General features: G+C 36.0%; 1 protein-coding gene across 1 annotated transcript in view; it reads left to right on the top strand.

Annotated features, from left to right (window-relative positions):
* The window catches only part of LOC134535252 (homeobox protein Hox-D4), a 97,503-nt gene extending 79,409 nt beyond the window's left edge, over positions 1-18,094 (top strand). Inside the window, exon 2 of the mRNA XM_063374324.1 lies at positions 17,523-18,094. Within this exon, the coding sequence (XP_063230394.1) occupies positions 17,523-18,094 (572 nt within the window). The remainder of the gene's footprint in view (positions 1-17,522) is intronic.
* Positions 18,095-18,918: the final 824 nt, after the last annotated feature.

The following is an 18,918-nucleotide window of genomic DNA, read 5'->3' as shown; positions in this document are numbered from 1 at the left end:
ACTTTTGTCTGAAACAATTTTTTATAAGGGGTTAGAAAACAAGGGTAGAATTTAAAAAAATTCGTAAATTTTTACCATGTACATTATCAAATTTGTTCTAATTTATTCAGTGGTGAATACATTAAGTTAAAAATAGTCGTTATATTTTCGCTGCATGGAAAATGAGCAAATATTAAATATTCATTTTATACCTTATATTGGAGAATATAAATATGTGATATACATTAAGTTCTTAAAATGTTCAAGAAGTTTATAGAAGTTTCAAAAATATTTCCAGAATAAATAGGTGATTAGAAATTTACGAACGCCTGTAGGCTTGTGCCGCAAAGGATTTTTCTTCTAACCGATGAATGCTCATCAAATACACAAAAGCTTCTTCGTAGTTCCAGACAATTGAATTTTCGTTGAAACTACTCCGGATCACATCTTTAGAGTTCCGCGTTCCATTTAAGGTTCAGAAGGAAGAAGGAGGTTCCTTGGTGTATACCAACAGGTTTCTAAAGCATGATCCTTGGGAGTCATGTTCAAAGGTAGCCTGATCAGTAATGTATCTTTGTTAATGAGGCGGAATTCTAATTGCATGATCACTGGTGCTTATTGCGCGGTATAATTAGCTTACATTGTTGTAATTGTCACAACACAAATACAATTTATTTTAGTGTATTAAATCCTACTAATATTATAAACGCGAAAGTTTGTAAGTTTCACGTAAAAACTACTGAATGGATTTGAATGAAATTTGGCCTACAGCTAGCTTATAACCTGGATTAACACATAGACCACATCTTTATATATATATATTTCTTGTGTGCGTGTGTATGTCACTGAACTCCTCCTAGACGGCTGGACCGATTTGGATGAAATTTTGTCTGTGAGTTCACGGGGATTCGAGGATGGTTTACATTCACAATTGGATATTTTATCTCGATTCTGAGTTAAGAAAAACTAAAAAAAAAAACACGCTTTAAAAGCAAAAATTGCAACGCATTATTAGAAGCCATTAAGTTTTGCTATTGTAAGGAACTAAGTAGAGAGTAAGAAAAAAATAAAGATCCTGACAGTTTATAGTGTCGCCATATTTGTTTCAACTTTCAATACCCTTTTTGTATATATTACAATTTAAATTACAGAAAAAAATCATGTTTCATAGCCACACAAATAGTGAGTGTGTGTCATTTCTCTATGAAATTATTTGTGTAGTTTATTGATTCCATAGCAAAAATTTTCAATCATTTTTAATAAAAATTATTCATTTTTAAAATAAAAAAACTATTAAAAATAAAACTATAAAAAACTTGAAAAAAATTCTATTAAAAATTATTTACTTTGGAAAAAATTATTCATTTTAAAAGTTATCAAACAAAAAAATAATTGTTTATCAAATTTACACGTGAGTTTTATAACAACCAACCTAACCTAAAAATTATTTGGTGGCTTATTGACTTCATAACATATTTTTCAATTGTTTTTAATAAAAATTAGAATTTTATAACGTGAGTTTTATAACAACCAACCATTTTTCAATTGTTTTCAATAAAAATTAGAAAATGTTTATTTTTAACTAATTTTTCATTTATAAGTAGTTGTTAATTTTGGAATGTTTTACATTCGATCCGGTAGACTGCGCTACCATCGCAGCATCAAATATTAAATATTATTCTATTTTAATTTCAGTTTGTCCAGACAGTTGCTGCTGCGATCAAATTGAGAAAAATATTTGAAATTTTGTGTTATTATTGTGTTTGTTTAAGTCGTGTGCTAATTAAAATATTAACTATGAATAGAAATTGATGTTTGAAGAGTTTTGAAGTGTTCCTAAAAAACGATACTTTTTGCGAATTTAAGGTGGAATCGAAGTAAGTATATATTATGTATAAATTTTTTATAAATATAAATACACGTGAGTTTTATAACAACCAACCTAACCTAAAAAATTATTTGTGTAGCACATTAATTTCATAATAAATTTTTTAAATTTAATTTAATTTTCATGTTTTAAATAAAAATAATTATTAAAAAATTAGAAAAAATTTATATTAAAAATTACATACTTTAAATCGTTTTCGGTGATAATTAAAAATTTTATTTTCAATAAATAACTCATATTCGTTGTGGATTACTTGAGTTTATTTCGTATAGATTTGTTAACAACCAACCTAACCTAAAAATTATTTGTGTAGTTTATTGACTTCATAACATATTTTTTCAATTGTTTTTAATAAAAATTAGAATTTTATAACGTGAGTTTTATAACAACCAACCTAACCTAAAAATTTATTTGTGTAGCTCATTAATTTCATTATAAATTTTTTAAATTGTTTTTTTTTTCGTGTTTTAAATAAAAATAATTATTAAAAAATTAGAAAAAATTTTATTAAAAATTACATACTTTAAATCGTTTTCGGTGATAATTAAAAAATTTATTTTCAATAAATAACTCATATTCGTTGTGGATTACTTGAGTTTATTTCGTATAAATTTGTTAACAACCACCCTAATATAAAAATTATTTGTGTAGTTTATTGATTCCATAACGAATTTTTTCAATCATTTTTAATAAAAATTATTAATTTTTTAAATTAAAAAAACTATTAAATATAAAACTATAAAAAAATTTGAAAAAAATTCTATTAAAAATTATTTACTTTGGAAAAAAATATTCATTTTAAAAGTTATCAAGCAAAAAAATAAAATTACACGTTTTTTATCTAAAATTTGTTACAATAAATCTTTTTTGTTAATTAATTGAAATTTCATTCTCAATAAAAAAAACTCACATTCGTTGCGTATTATTTTACAGTATTTTTTTTTCTTCAGAAAAATGCCACGTCTTCGAGGAAGAGCCAGAAATATTGGTCGACGTACTCCGAACGCGCAATTGGTCCAAGATCGTCGAATAAATAGAACAGATGAAGAACACTCGGCGGATAATGCAAATCTGAGAGATCAAGTTGCATCTACACATGCGAATGAAAATTCAGTACAACGCACTCGACGTCTTCGTGCTAATGCAGTAAAACAACGAGAGGCACGTCAACAAGCGACGGATGCACATAGAGAACGTAACCAACGCTGGATGCAAAATGATCGAGCATTGACAAGAGAATCACTCAATCGCCTTGCGTTTGAATATGATCCTGAAATCAACTATTCGTCACATGCATTAATCTCGATTGGTAGTATGGACAAAAAGTGTCAACATTGTCATGCTTTCAAGTACAAAGGTGAATCAGCTGGTTTATGTTGCGCATCTGGAAAAATTTCACTGCCATCGCTAAATCCACCGCCAGAACCTTTAAAAACACTTTTAGCTGGCACCACATCTCAATCGAAATTGTTTTTGCGAAAAATTCGTAAATTCAATTCATGCTTCCAAACGACATCATTTGGAACAACAAAAATTGTTCATAATGAAGATGGTCGTAATTTCGAATCTACATTCAAAATTCAAGGTCAAGTGTACCACCAAATTGGTTCATTGCTCCCAATGCCTGATGCCGATCCAAAAATTTTACAAATTTATTTTATGGGCAATGAGGAGCAACAATCACACACACGCTGCGCTTACAACTATATAGAGCAGATGGAGGAACGAGAAATTGTGGACATTTTGGAAACGTTTTTGCAAAACCATAACCAGTTGTTGCAATTGTTCAAGACTTTTTCTAGCAGACTGCAAAACGACAACGACGCCATTATTATTAAAGCAGACAAAGTGCCCTACGGAGAGCACGCAAGCACATATAATGTTCCAACTATTAATGAAGTTGCAGTTGTTATGGCTGGTGACCCATGTGAACGTAGGGACATTTGCATTCAACGCAGAGATAATACGATGCAAATAATTCAAGACAATCATCGTTCTTACGATGCATTGCAGTATCCGTTGATATTTTGGGAAGGAGAAGATGGATACCATTTAAGTATTAAACAAAGGAATCCAACTACAGGTACAACTTATAGACTATCTTACAGATTTTTTTTTTTTTCAAATAATTTCTGTATCTCTCATATATAGATTTATTTACAGGTGAAGAACTGGTCAAGAAAGTTAGTGCTATGAACTTATACGCATATCGATTGATGATTCGTGCTAATGAAGACAATACCATTCTCCGATGCAGACAGCTATTTCATCAGTATATTGTCGATATGTACGTAAAAATCGAAAGTGAGAGATTACGATATATAAAATTTAATCAAACAAAACTTCGTGCTGAGGAGTACATTCATTTGTGTGACGCTGTTATTGGTAACGTAGATGCATCTAATGACATCAACAACATCGTTAGCGCATATATTCTCCCATCATCATACATTGGTAGTCCGCGTCATATGCAAGAGTATATTCAAGACGCCATGACTTACGTACGTGCATATGGCCGACCAGATCTTTTTATCACATTTACGTGTAATCCAAACTAGGATGAAATTCAAAGTTTGTTGTTGCCAGGTCAAACATCGATGCATCGCCATGATATCACTGCACGTGTTTTTAAACAAAAATTAAAATCTTTGATGAATTTGATTACACATCACTCGGTATTTGGTGAAACACGTTGTTGGCTTTACTCTGTTGAATGGCAAAAACGAGGTTTACCTCATGCGCATATTTTGATTTGGTTGGTGGATAAAGTACGCCCAGAAGAAATAGACAAAATTATTTCAGCCGAAATTCCAGATCAGAATGTTAATCAAGAATTGTTTGACATTGTAACTACTAATATGATCCATGGTCCATGTGGTACTCTAAACATGATGTCACCATGTATGGACAATGGAAAATGTACGAAACGTTTTCCAAAACCATGCCAATCTGATACTATCACCAATATTGACGGTTATCCATCTTACCGGCGTAGAGACGTAGACAATGGCGGTCAATCATATGAATTCCGTCTGTCAAACGGTGTGAGAGTAGATATTGATAATCGCTGGGTAGTTCCATATTCACCATTGCTGTGCAAAACCTATAAAGCGCACATAAACGTTGAACTATGCAGTTCAGTGAAATCTATAAAATACATTTGTAAGTATGTTCACAAGGGCAGTGATAAAGCTGTATTCGCTGTTCAAAATGTAAATGACAATGACGAAATTAAACGTTATTAAATGGGTCGATACATAAGCAGTAACGAAGCTATTTGGCGCATTTTTACGTTTCCTATACATGAAAGGGATCCTGCTGTTATACATTTGGCTGTGCATCTTGAAAACGGACAGCGTGTTTACTTTACAGAACAGACTGCACTACAACAAGCTTTAACGGCTCCAAAAACAACTCTTACTGAATTTTTCAACCTTTGTTGCCGACAAGATGTTGTTGGTCAATTCGCAAGGACATTAATGTATACTGATGTTCCTAAAATTTTTACGTGGAATAAACAATCAAAAAATTGGGAACCACGGAAACGAGGCATTCCAGTCCCAGGATTCACCGACATATTTATGACAAATACTTAAGGTCGAATATATACAGTTCATCCTAAGCAACGCGAATGTTTTTTTTTTTTTTGCGTTTGTTATTGGTTAACGTTCCTGGACCAACATCTTTCCGATATTTGCGAAAAGTCAATGGTACATTATACGACACTTTCTTTGATGCGTGTCGTGAGTTACGTTTATTGGAGGATGATAACCATTGGGATCTCACACTTGCAGATGCAGCACTGAGCTCATCTCCACAACAAATTCGTCAATATTTTCAATAATATTGACAATGTGTTTTCCGTCTGAAGCATCTGCTTTGTGGGATAAATATAAAGACTCAATGAGTGAGGATATTTTACATCGGATTAGAATTACTAATCAAAATCAAAATATCGAATTCTCCGCAGAAATATATAATGAGTCATTAATAATTATTGAGGATATTTGTATTCTTATTTCGAATATGCCGCTCATCCATTTCGGCATACCAGCGCCGAACCGCCTAGCAGTAGATACCATCAACAGCGATGTTCAACGGGAACACCACTTCGATAGAACTTCTTTGGTTACTTTTGTTGCCAATAATAAACAATTGCTCACTGCTGAGCAACGAAATGTATATGATCAAATTAATGTATCAATTGCAGCGCAACAATGTGGATTCTTTTTTTTTGGATGCACCAGGTGGTACTGGTAAAACATTCCTCATTTCATTGATACTTGCGCATCCGATCACAAAATAATATTGCATTGGCTATTGCTTCATCAGGAATCGCAGCAACGTTACTTGATGGTGGACGGACGGCGCATTCAGCGCTTAAATTACCTTTGAATGTTCACACAAATCCCGAAGCAATGTGTAACATAAAGAAGCATTCAGGCATGGCTCAAGTTTTAAGAAAATGCAAAATTATTATCTGGGATGAATGTACCATGGCCCACAAGCATTCTCTTGAAGCTCTCGACAGGTCCCTGAAAGATATCAAGGATAATACTAGGCTTTTCGGTGGTGCTCTATTGTTGCTGTCTGGTGATTTCAGACAAACATTACCAGTCATTCCACGCGCGACATATGCAGACGAAATAAACGCATGTTTAAAAGAATCTTATCTATGGCGAAGTGTCAGAAAATTATGACTTACTATTAATATGCGCGTTCAACTTCAAAATGATCCATTAGCGTCAAGATTCTCTGAACAATTGTTGGATATTGGCAATGGTAAAATTGAATTGTATGAAGATACACAATATATTCGACTTCCAGAGAATTTTTGCAACATGGTGGCTACCAAAGATGAGTTAATAATCAGTACCTTTCCAGATTTGAGAAATAATTGTACTAATCATGGATGGCTACGAGAGCGAGCAATTTTAGCTGCGAAAAATTTAGATGTTGATGCTATCAATTTCAAAATACAGCAATTACTGCCTGGTAATGAAACTACATTTAAATCGATCGACACTGTTGTTGATCCTGATGAAGTTGTTAACTATCCTGTAGAATTTTTAAATTCATTAGATATACCTGGAATGCCACCACATAATTTGCGACTGAAGGTTGGTTCACCTATAATTTTGCTTCGAAATTTGAATGCTCCGAAATTATGTAATGGGACGCGATTAGTTATAAAAAAAATCATGGGCAACATTCTTGAAGCTACTATTTTGAGTGGAAAATTTCAAGGTGAGGTTGTACTTCTACCACCGATCCCAATGATTCCTTCAGATTCGCTTATACCATTCAAACGTTTACAATTTCCAATCCGCTTGGCATATGCTATGACTATAAATAAGTCACAAGGCCAAACCATGACAATTTGTGGCTTAGATTTAGAAAATCCGTGTTTTTCTCACGGTCAATTATATGTTGCGTGTTCCAGAGTTGGTAAACCATCGAATTTGTTTGTTTATACACCTCAAGTATTAACTAAAAATATTGTACATCCAATAGCATTAAGATAAGTTAAGTTTTTGTTAATTAATAAATAAATATTATAAAATAGTTTCATTATAAGATTGTTTACCTTTACTTAAAACAAGTTAAAGTTTGTATTTACGATGCTGTTATTGCCACACTCCACGGATAATATCCCAACCTGTAATTAGTCATTTCATTCACTTAAAATTTTCGGTGACGCCTAGAAATATCCGTGTCAATAATCATAGACAGTGGCTGCTATTATCCAGTCTACAATTTCATCCGTGGAGTGTGGTAATAGATGCATCTTTTTAGTTAACACAGCTTCTACATTTCACTTCACTCATACAGTATAAGCATACTTACACACACAGTATATACTCACATGCTACCGATCGGTAGAATTTGTATAAGTGTACATGTAATGAAGTTAGATATTAAAATAACTCTTGAATAATAATTGTCATCAAAACAGTCCAGATTGTTACAGCTTATTGAAGAATGATTGAAATTTTCGAATTAACGTCGTGTGTACAGGACAACGTCTGTCGGGTCTGCTAGTATTAATATGAAAATCCATCCCTAAGGGAGTGAAAAAGTGATAATTTCATTTTATAACAGAAAAAAATCATAGGTCATAGACATACAAATAGTGAGTGAGTGTCATTTCTCTATGTCTGCCACACGATCATATACATAGTCAGGTCTGGCAAATTAATATTTTTCTCCTTGGTGAGACCAGCCCGCTTAGTGGAGCTCGCAGTGGCTAGCAAAATAAAGGCGCTAATAACAATTTTTTTCTTAACTTCGTCAATAGATAGAGTTGCCTTGAATTTTAAACGCACCATCGTTTGATGCGTTTGTCATGTCTTTAATTTTCGTTTGTTTGTGCCATATGCGTTCCTATACCATTCATCCGATTGCGATGAAATTTTGGTGATTTGTTATGCGTATGCCCATGAAGGTTACTGAGACGGTATGAATATTTTTCAATGGTTGGAGCACGAATTGTGTCAAAAAATGTGTTTATTTCATTTTATATAGCGGCACTTCGTCTGTTTTTGTTGTATAGTGCGCACGCATGACACAATTTATTTAAATATAAAAGAGAGACAGAGATAGAGTGATATATAGAGTGAGATAGAGACGGATAGATAAGTTGAGATAGAGCGAGGTATAGAGAATGAAATGGGTTGGATAAAGAGATATACCTATAGATGTATATATGTGTATATATATATGTATATATATAGAGAGAGAGAGACTTATATATAGAAGATATATAGATAGTGGGAAGTATATATGTAGATATAAAGAGATAAATAGAGATAGAGAGATACATAGATGTATATAGATGTAGATAGAGATAAATATATATAGAGAGATGGATACATGATTTGTATATGTGGAACTACTTCAAACATATTACAAAACAAAACTGAATGAGGCATTGCAATGCAGGCCGAGCATCAGCTAGATAATGGAATCTTTTCAATATTAGTAATCTATTATTTTTCAGGGTTTTTTCTATATTGCTTTATAAAGTCTAGATTACATACAGACCAGGTAAATAACTATAAACTGGCAGAACAAAGTCTGTCGGGATCTGAAAGTGATATAAATTAATTTTCACACTTGACATTCAAATTAAGAAGACAATTACTAACTACACCCTGTGTTCAGCCCGGGCAACGTTGGGTATTGCAGCTAGTATATTTATATATGTATTCTACTTGTAGCATGACTACAGTTTTTTATATTTTTAATATTTAGTTTTGCGTAGGTTTTACAAACAGGATATTTTTAAATTTATTTCACGTCTTATATTAACAAAATTCGTTATTATTTTACATTGTAATTGTATTTTTTAGAATTACTATCAATACTTTATGATTTCTCTAGTTTCTTTAATTTTAAGACAATGTATTTGATATAATTTTTTTAACGTTTAACAACATTTTCGCACTCACAGTTAGCAAATTACAAATTTGAAATGATACAAATTGGTTCTGTTGGTAAATCATAATTTTTCCCCCATATTTTGACAACAATGTAGATTGCGGATCTCAGCACCAAGTCATTCGGATCTGTGCAACACCAGTGGAGCAAATATTTCTTATTGCGCTACTTAACTCATTTGTAATTTATTAAGTAACACATTTCTGTTTGCTAACAGTCATTTTTCTATCAAAACTACCTTAATACGTCTGCATTTAAAAGATGCTATTGAGAGCTGCTTCCTCCACTCGATGTTTCCTCAGTGCAACTCAGAATTTTATGCGCGTCCCTTTGGCCTAGGTTTTGATGACGGAGAAATTAAGATAAATATTTATTGCAAGGCTCGTGGGTGCTTTCAATATTAGTTTTCCGGGAGTTTCGTGTACAACCATTAGTTTCAGCCTCTTTCTTTCTCCTGGAAATACAGTATAGTTTTGAAAGGAAGTACGGAAACAGCGCCTTCTCAAATGCAAGTCGTAGGCAGACACGGTTCTGGCGGCGAGAGCAGTTTTGCCTCGTCGCGTGTGTTGTTTCTCTCCGCGTGTGCACAGGGGCCTTAACTCGGAGCTCGCGCTCACACACGAAGCGGGGACGCGAGCAGCGCTCCGGAATGCCTGGAACGCCGCGCAGGCCCGGCGAGCTCGCCAGGATTGCAGGGGTCGGCAGGGGTTGGCAGGGGTTGGCAGGGGTCGGCAGGGACAGGGGCGGACAGGGGTGTGTATCACGGTCGATAGGCGCCGTGTCCGCGCGTCCAGCGGACATTTCGTCACTCCCAGCAGCCATCGACAGAGCACCCGGCAGCTGGCGTCTGCCCACACCACGTACACTCCCGTCATCAAACACCCCTCCTCCTCCCCCCCCCCCCCCCTGGGTCAAAAGAGCAACGGGAAGCCTTATTTTCACAGACGAGAGAGCCAAACGCCCGATCGTGCATCTTTGTTTTTTTTTTTTTCCATTGTAAAAGGTTAGGTTAGCTACATTATAATTACTTAAAAACATCGTGGACGGTTGATTTGGTTAGGATAGTTACATTAAAGATACTGTGAAATCATCATGTAAACGGTATCCTAGCCCTGGATAGCTACATATTAAAAAGTTATTTGCTAAGCAACCATAAAACGATTTTACAGTATTTTTTAATGTAGCTGTACTTACCTAATATAACCAACCATCCACAATGTTTTAAAGTATTTATAATGTAGCTAACCTATCCTAATCGACAGCGAAATTTAATGCCACACCGGTTTATACAATGAGATAGAACGGGGAAAAAAAAAGCGAGCGTGAACTTCGGGGAACTTCGGGTGTGGCTCTCTCGTCTGTGGAATGACGGCTTTCCGAGAGAAATTGTCTGTGTTGCTAGACTGCTCCTTGCGCTGGTAAACGCCTGATACACCCTTCTCCATGTGCCGTGTATGAGGGGCAGTCTTTAACTAGAGGCAGGCAGCGTTTAATAACGTAAATTATTTTTGAATCAGCAATGGTAAACACTTGGAGCTACTTAGCTAAAACTACATTTAATAGGAACTCAGTGTTCAACGAAAGAAAATTGCTTCGGTCATTTGAATTTGCTAAATATTTAATTAATTATTTAGAATTTTTTACTGAACGGAATAAATTAATTTTATTCAACGTCAATATGCGAATTTGCCTGAATAAGATTTCTTATTATTATTGTTATTTAGGTATCCTTGTATTACGGTTGTTTCACGGACTGCGAAATTTGCATGTTAGTTTCGTAATTCAGGTTACTTACTGAAGAAGTGTGCTCGGAAGTGGATAGCAGACTCTTGTAAAAATATTTTACCTCGGTTTTTCTATTATGCTTACTGTGTAGGCGACTGAACCAATTTTCCGCGTTACATGTAACGCTATCTGTTGGGTGGCCCCATTAACCACTAACTGCTTAGTAAAAGTGGTTTAAACAGTGTTAAAAAAACCTTAATGTTGTTTTGTAATAAAAAAGGCGTGTAACATCTAAGCTCTCGGTATACGGCATGCGGGGGGAATATCTTCGTGAATGCGACGGCAATGTGTAGGCCAACAATGACAACATTTTAAAGACATTAAATTAAAAAAAAAGTTGTTGGCGTGAGAGAGTGTAGTGAGATCTTAATTTTACAAACATTATCTACGACGTTTTGTTACTCTCAGTTATTTCAAACAAATGATTTTACGATAGTGGGATATTTTTCTGTTTTTATGGAAATTTTTTGAATCAAAAATATTCGACACACTCAGTGACCCAATTTAAAGAATTACTTATTTGTAATGATATATTTTTCAGATCCAAATTCAAACGTAGGTGTACAGTAGTCTCTTTAGACTAAATGTTAATTCATAAAAGTCTTCATATTTTTTTCGTAATTAAATATGAGACGAAAATTTTTGATTCAATTTAAACTGAACTGTAAATTATGAATACTTGTAATTACGAGTATTTGTGAAGCCCTAATTTGGTCGTGAAACCTCGGCCCTAATGATACCGATATCTGCGATACCACGAGTTCTGATCGGTTCACTCGCTCAATCACTGGTTCGTTGTCGCCGACCGACTCGGCGGTGAAGGTGCAGCTCACAGGGTGTCGACGTGCCCCGCCCACGCGCCCCAACGCACCAATGGGAAGGCCGGTAGAGCGCGTGGGAGTATCGCGCGGGCGTATCGGCGCCCGGCCGCCTGAAAGACGCGCTGATTGCGAGGCCCACCCGCGAGGGGTCGCGGGGTCGCGGCGCAATTAGCGCGCAGAGGCAGGTCAGGTCTCTGACGCCTCCGGAGCACTTCTGAGCCGTCGGCCGCCGCGGCTAGCAGAGGTTGGATGGGGACGCTCCACAACGCCGAAATGCCAAATTGTTCAACAACGCCGAAATACCACAACGCCGAAATGCCAAATTTATCACAACGCCGACAGATAGAAAACTGCTGTGTACCACAACGCCGAATTACCACAACGCCGAAATACACTAACGCCGAAAAATGTCATTGCAGGACTGTCACAATGGTTAGGTTAGGTTAGACTAGGTTAGGTTAGACTAGGTTAGGTTAGACTAGACTAGGATAGGCTAGGTCAAGTTAAGTTAGGTTATATTACGCTAGGTTAGGTTAGGTTTGATTGTGGTATTTCGGCGTTAAGGTACATTTAAGAAACACACACAAATTGATTCAGTTGTTATTTCGGCGTTGTGGTACACAGCAGTTTTCTAGCTGTCGGCGTTGTGGTCAATTTTGACATTCGGCGTAATGGTATTTCGGCATTGTGGTAACGACCCAGGTTGGATAGGCCTCCACCGAACCACGGGTTCACTGGGTCCCAGTGTGATGTGGGAGGTCGGGGAAGGCACCAGCAGTGCTGAGGACACAGCCAACTGTCTGGTCAGCTGAGTGTGGTAGAGGGGCTGAGGCGGTGACTCCCCAGCCGCTGGTCATTGCCGAAGCTCTAATACCCTCCCGATCAAACAAAAGGGAGTGATCCCTAGCAGTTCTGTTTTAAATTTATTGCTCGGGAATGTTAATAAATCAAACTGTAGGCCTAAATGTCTCCCACCCTGCTCTGATGAGACCCATATGTGGGAGCGGACCGTGAGAATGCCGGCCGTAGGTGGGAACAATATGTCGGCCGCCGCGACAGTGTGTCACGAGCATGAGCCAGGAACGGCTCATGTGACATTACAACCCGTGAATATGCAGGCGTTGTAATGTTTTAAATTACTGCCTTTTTTTTGGTCGCGTGGTTAACTGTGTCTAATTATTACAAACTCTACTTTAGAAGAGATAAAAATCATATTTTACTTGTAAAAATCGTTATATATATTTAACGATTTTATTATATGCTGTATTTACATTCGTTATTTAAAGATAAATGTTATATTAAATCGAATATGTAGTATAGTAAATGTGTCTTAATTATTACAAACTCTACGTTAGAAGAGATAAAAATCATATTCTACTTGTAAAAATCGTTATATATATTTAACGATTTTATTATATGCTGTATATACCTATAACGATTTTTACAAGTAGAATATGATTTTTATCTCTTCTAACGTAGAGTTTGTAATAATTAAGACACATTTAATATACTACATATTCGATTTAATATAACATTTATCTTTAAATAACGAATGTGATGCTTTTTTAAGTTAGTTTTTTTGTAAGTCACAGGAAAATTCTAAGAATAAAAGAGCTTTATATATTAATGCACAAAATGTATGTCTGCTGTTTTTCATAAAGTGTTTCCTTTCTTTAAAATTATGAGAAAGAAATTTAAATAAGAAGCATACATTTATAAAATATAATTCGATATTTGATTATAACCACATGTAATGTTATTAATTCTATCAAAGAGTAGATAGACCATAATTCACAATTTGTGGCTGTAAGAAATATTGGTTTTTCTGACCACAGGATTTTTAAAGACACATGAATATCACTTCCAGATAATTTTATTTATAACAATATGAACAAACATTATGCGAATAACTTTTATGAATCAATTGAGCATTACCTTGATATTGATATGATTTACGCAATTTCCAAAATTTTCCTGACTTTTTGAATTTACGGCCCTACATAATTCTAAGAATGTTATACGTAGCAAAATTGTTGACCCGCTGACTTCAACATTATGAGAATATCACCAATGCATTATATAAAAAAAGAATTTATACAATTTACGCTTGGAGGTGAATACATGGTGAACTTTATGTTATTTGTTGACGTGAACTTGTAAAGCTTAATTTTTTTTAACGACAGCATTTAGCTAAACTAGAGGAACAGTTCTTCAGACTATAAAAAACGGGTCTCATTATTTATTCAGAGAGAGAAAACTTTGCTAGCATTAACGCTGCAATGCTTTGTTCATCGTGAATTTCTGGGGCAATCAAGTGTCTTAACTTGCGGGCTATATAAGAATATATGTAATCAAAACCGTGCAGTAACGTAAGCAAATTAGAGAACGTATAAAAATAAACGCAGCAATACAAATTGCACGATATGTCAATGTAGAAATACTTAATTTTGTTGAAATAGTTTATTATGTGTTATGGGTATAATTCTGCATGAATATCTTGATAATTGTGAAATTTTCTTTCCAAATAAAGAAAATTATTTTTCACTCAAAATAAACATATAAAAATATATGTTTTAAAATACAATAGGACAAATGCTTTTTTATACAATATGTTATATATTATGTCATGGATATATATTAATTAATAGAACATTTATAAGGCTTTTCGAAATAACCTTTTTCTTTCTACAAAAAAAAATAATAGTCTGTTGGTGTGCTTAAATTTACAACATATATACGTATCCCGTTATATTCCTTACATGTTCAGTCGAGTTCATGAAAATTTATTGGCTTCATAAAAAATTTAAAAAACTTTTCTTGATCTTAATTGAACAAACAATAATATCATACATATGAATATTTAGATAATTTTGAGCCCTTGATTGTTATTGGTTTCTAGACGAAGTTTTTCCTTAGAAGAAAATTATGGTATGACTTTAACGTGTTTTATCCTAACCATTGTTTTAAAATGATATCACTTTCTAAGTAATTTTAAGGTATAAAAAATGTTTTTAATTGAGCTCATACTTATCAACCTACGAGTTTCAGAATTTTAACATCCACTGACACAAAACGATATTGTTAAACATGATGCTTCCCTCATGCATGCCAATGCATTTGCCATTATTGTTGATCATAACTGAAGCACTCTTGTTAATATTTGCGCTGGTTTTGCACCCGTTTTTGCAACGATGACACAAACTTGTGCTATCAGTATATTCAGCCGCAAGAAAACTAAGAGCAAAAGGTTAAAGTTGAGCTGTTCGCTATCTTTCTTACCAATGATACACAAATAAAATTATGTTAGACATTGCTTTTTCCTTTTGGTAATATTTTATTTCGATTTTGATATGCTCTCGAGTCAGTAAGTTCTTGACTTTGCTACAAATAATTGCTTTGAGTTTTACAGTTAAATTATGCAAAAAAGGAAACAGTTACATAGATACGAAAAATTGTTAAAGTAAATTAACTTTGCGACAGCGACTGCAGATATGTTTAAGGTTTTGCATTATTTTGTGTGTCAAATTTTTTTTTTTTATAGTTTTATTTTACTGTAGACGCCAGAGAGTTTTCTAGTTTTTTTTAAATGTATTATGATAGCCATACTTACAACTGCGGTTGAAATATAAATCCGTATTATGGCCTTTAAACTTTGTTTAGAAATTTTATTCAAAAAAATAGTTTATTAAAATATTTAAAATGAATCTGTTATTCATAATCAGTCCCACAGCTCTCTTCCAAAGGATATGAAATATATGGTTGGATTGCAATCTTTTTGTGGAAGAGGTCCTGATTTCAAATTATAAACAATAAATATGTTGCTGCGGGTCTCTCTTATTATTGTTGACTTTGTTCTGGCATATTTTCGTGAGTAATTTTTCACATCGTTCTTGATTTAAAATCATAGATATTTTATAAGCACATTCTCCAATGTATTTATAACGATTGAAGATTAAAGTCAGTTGTTATATAAGGTTTCTTATATATTTCTAAAATGATTTTACGTTAGATGATGTGACCATTGATGAGTACGTACTCAAGATATGGTTACTGCTTTAGAACACCCTCTGGTGTCGTTAACATATAATGCTCAAAATAGAAGTGCTGATAATATATATAAATTTAACATATTAATTAAACACCAAGAGGCGTGATTCTGGGTTCGAATCCCGGGAAACACATGGATGTACATTATACTCCCGATTATCCGCGAAATTAAGTGGCAGGGCCACCGCGGATGGTGAAAATCGCAGATAATCCGCAAAAGAGCCGAAAATGGGAAACAAAAAAGGAAACATTAATGTCAACTTAAAATCTAAAAATTTATGTACACACAAAGTTACAATTAACAGTAAAAATTTTTAAATGATGCTTAAATACTGAATAATTAACATACAATACATTTCAGTAATGTAAACATAAAAGTGCTCGGTACTTGCTTCGTAACAAGGATACAGTACTGTACATACTCAGAGGCTTCAATAGACACTGCGTGAGTTCCGAGAAGGCCTGTGGCGTTTCACTGTATACTGCGCACAATACACTCGCCAGTAGAGTTCCAATTTGCTCACTTGTAATAAAATACAGATTTACATATGTGCTGTATTTTTTCGTATAATGCGCGGATAATCCGCACCACGGATTATCCACCCGCGGATAATAGGGAGTTTACTGTACTTCGTGTTGTCCTAATCGTCTCCTTGGCGCTTACAAACAAATAACAAAGACCACATTTTCAACACTACTTGGGTTATGAAACAAATACAACATTAACTCGCCAGTGTGCCACTCATTTTTTTTTAATTAAAAAAATTTAACCAAAACCAGGGGTTAGAACACTCGCCTCCCACCAAAGCAACCCGTGGTTCGATTAAAGCCGTGGTCGAACCAGGATTTTTGCAAGTGGGTAACGTGACGAGCGTTGCCGTGGTCCAGCCAACCAGAGGAATGTGTTTTCTAGGGGTACTCCCGTTTTCCCCGATCTCGTCTCACCCATCCCATCCACACCACATCTCATCTCACACATGTCTCTGGCTGGCAAGAGCCGGCTCTTCATTCTATCAACTCCCTCAGTGGGAAACTAAATGTTTATTTTAATCTCTTAAATAAAACTAATTTATTTGTAAAGCAAAAAAATCACAAAAAGTAGAAGTTAAAAGAAGTATTGAAGTTTCTTGATAATTCACTTATTAGTAATATATGTGTGTTTTAACGATAATATTTGTATTTATACTTTAGTCATAAACAATCCTGATAGTTAATAGAATCATTCTCGTTGTTAAAATATATAACTTAGCTATAAATGGGGTAAGATTTTGTATGATGTACTTTTATTGTGTCACAATGTAGAGGAAATATAGGTACAAATTTAAAAATCCAAGGATGGCGTTCTTTAAAAATATAAAGTTATTTTAATAGAACAAAATTAGCCTGTTTCTTGTATTTGAAATTTGTATAATCAACCCAGTGTAAAACAAAGCGGAGTGTAATTTCAATTTTTAAAGTGTTATATTTTAGCTACAGTAAAATAACAAAGTGTATTGAATGATGAGTATTGAGCTGAACACACGCTACTGCGCGCTCACGCACGTGTCTCGCCCGTGTTGCAGCGAACGGCTCCTTCCAGCCGGGCATGGAGCCCAAGCGCCAGCGCACCGCCTACACCCGGCACCAGATCCTGGAGCTGGAGAAGGAGTTCCACTACAACCGCTACCTGACGCGACGGCGGCGCATCGAGATCGCGCACACGCTCGTGCTGTCCGAGCGCCAGATCAAGATCTGGTTCCAGAACCGCCGCATGAAGTGGAAGAAGGACAACAAGCTGCCCAACACGAAGAACGTGCGGCGGAAGGCGAGCCCCGCCGCCGCGACGTCGTCCTCCAAGGGCAAGGGGTCGTCGGCGAGGGCGAAGGCGCAGGCGGACCGGCGGCGGGGCGGAGCGGCGGCGGCGGCGGAGATGCAGCAGCAGCAGCAGCCGCCCCCGGCGCCGCCGCCCCACATGCAGCACCACCTGCAGGGCCTGCCCGCCGTCAACGGCGCGTCGCCGCAGACCTTGCTGGAGCACCCGGTGCACGTCATGGGCCAGCTGACGCCCCTGGCGCCCAGCGCGCAGAGCTGCGGCGCGCTCATCCCGCCGGCCGCCATCAAGTCCGACTACGGCCTCACCCTCACCACCCTGTAGTCGTCCCTCCGGCGGGCGGACGGCCTTGAAGACCGCGCGACTGCGCAGTCGTGCCTCTGGTGCGAGTGTAGTCGGACTAGAGTCTCGCCCTGACGACCTGCGCTCTCCTCGTGTCCACAGTCGGACTGCGTGCTGACTCCGGGAAGCCTACAACTCACGTAGTTTCGGTTCCCTGCAAGAATTTCCGAAGATTTCCGAAGTTTTGCGTTTTGGTACTAACGCCACTTCAGCCGCTAAATCAGAAGTTCAAGCATGTTGTGACTGACCTAACCTAACCTAACCTAACCTAACCCTTCAATATTTTTTTTTTTAATTTCAATTTTTGAGAGAAATCCGAAGTTTGCACGAACGTGGTAGGGAACCGAAACTACGTGAGTTGTAGGCTACCGGTTGACTCCAGTGTAGGGACATGCTGCCTGTCTCGCGCGGCTAGCTGCTGATTGTGGACGATCCCAGCTCCCTGATGCCACTTGGACGGCGTGGCACAGCAGAAACATCAAGAGTTTAAACCAGAATAGACTTCCAACATTATGATAATGTCAGGCGTGAAGTTATTGAACATAAATTTTAAACCCCAAAATTTGCATCCTTTGATTATTATGAAAACAAATAAATCACACCAAAGTTTTGTGTGTAAAATATGGCTAATTTCGTGAGCTGAATGTGAAAAGAAAAAGAAGTCACTTTAGCGAAGGACAGGAAGATGTTGTCATTTAGAAGACGAAATGGCCCATATCCTGAGTGACACTTATCCAGGGATTCTGGCGAGCTGAATTTATAGAAAACACTACAAAGTACGAGATATTGGCAATACAGTTTGTTAA

The sequence above is a fragment of the Bacillus rossius genome, chromosome 8, assembly GCF_032445375.1.
Source record: "Bacillus rossius redtenbacheri isolate Brsri chromosome 8, Brsri_v3, whole genome shotgun sequence".
Lineage (NCBI taxonomy): Eukaryota > Metazoa > Arthropoda > Insecta > Phasmatodea > Bacillidae > Bacillus > Bacillus rossius.
The sequence above is the reverse complement of the archived record's forward strand: the minus strand, read 5'-3'. Positions and strand labels throughout refer to the sequence as shown.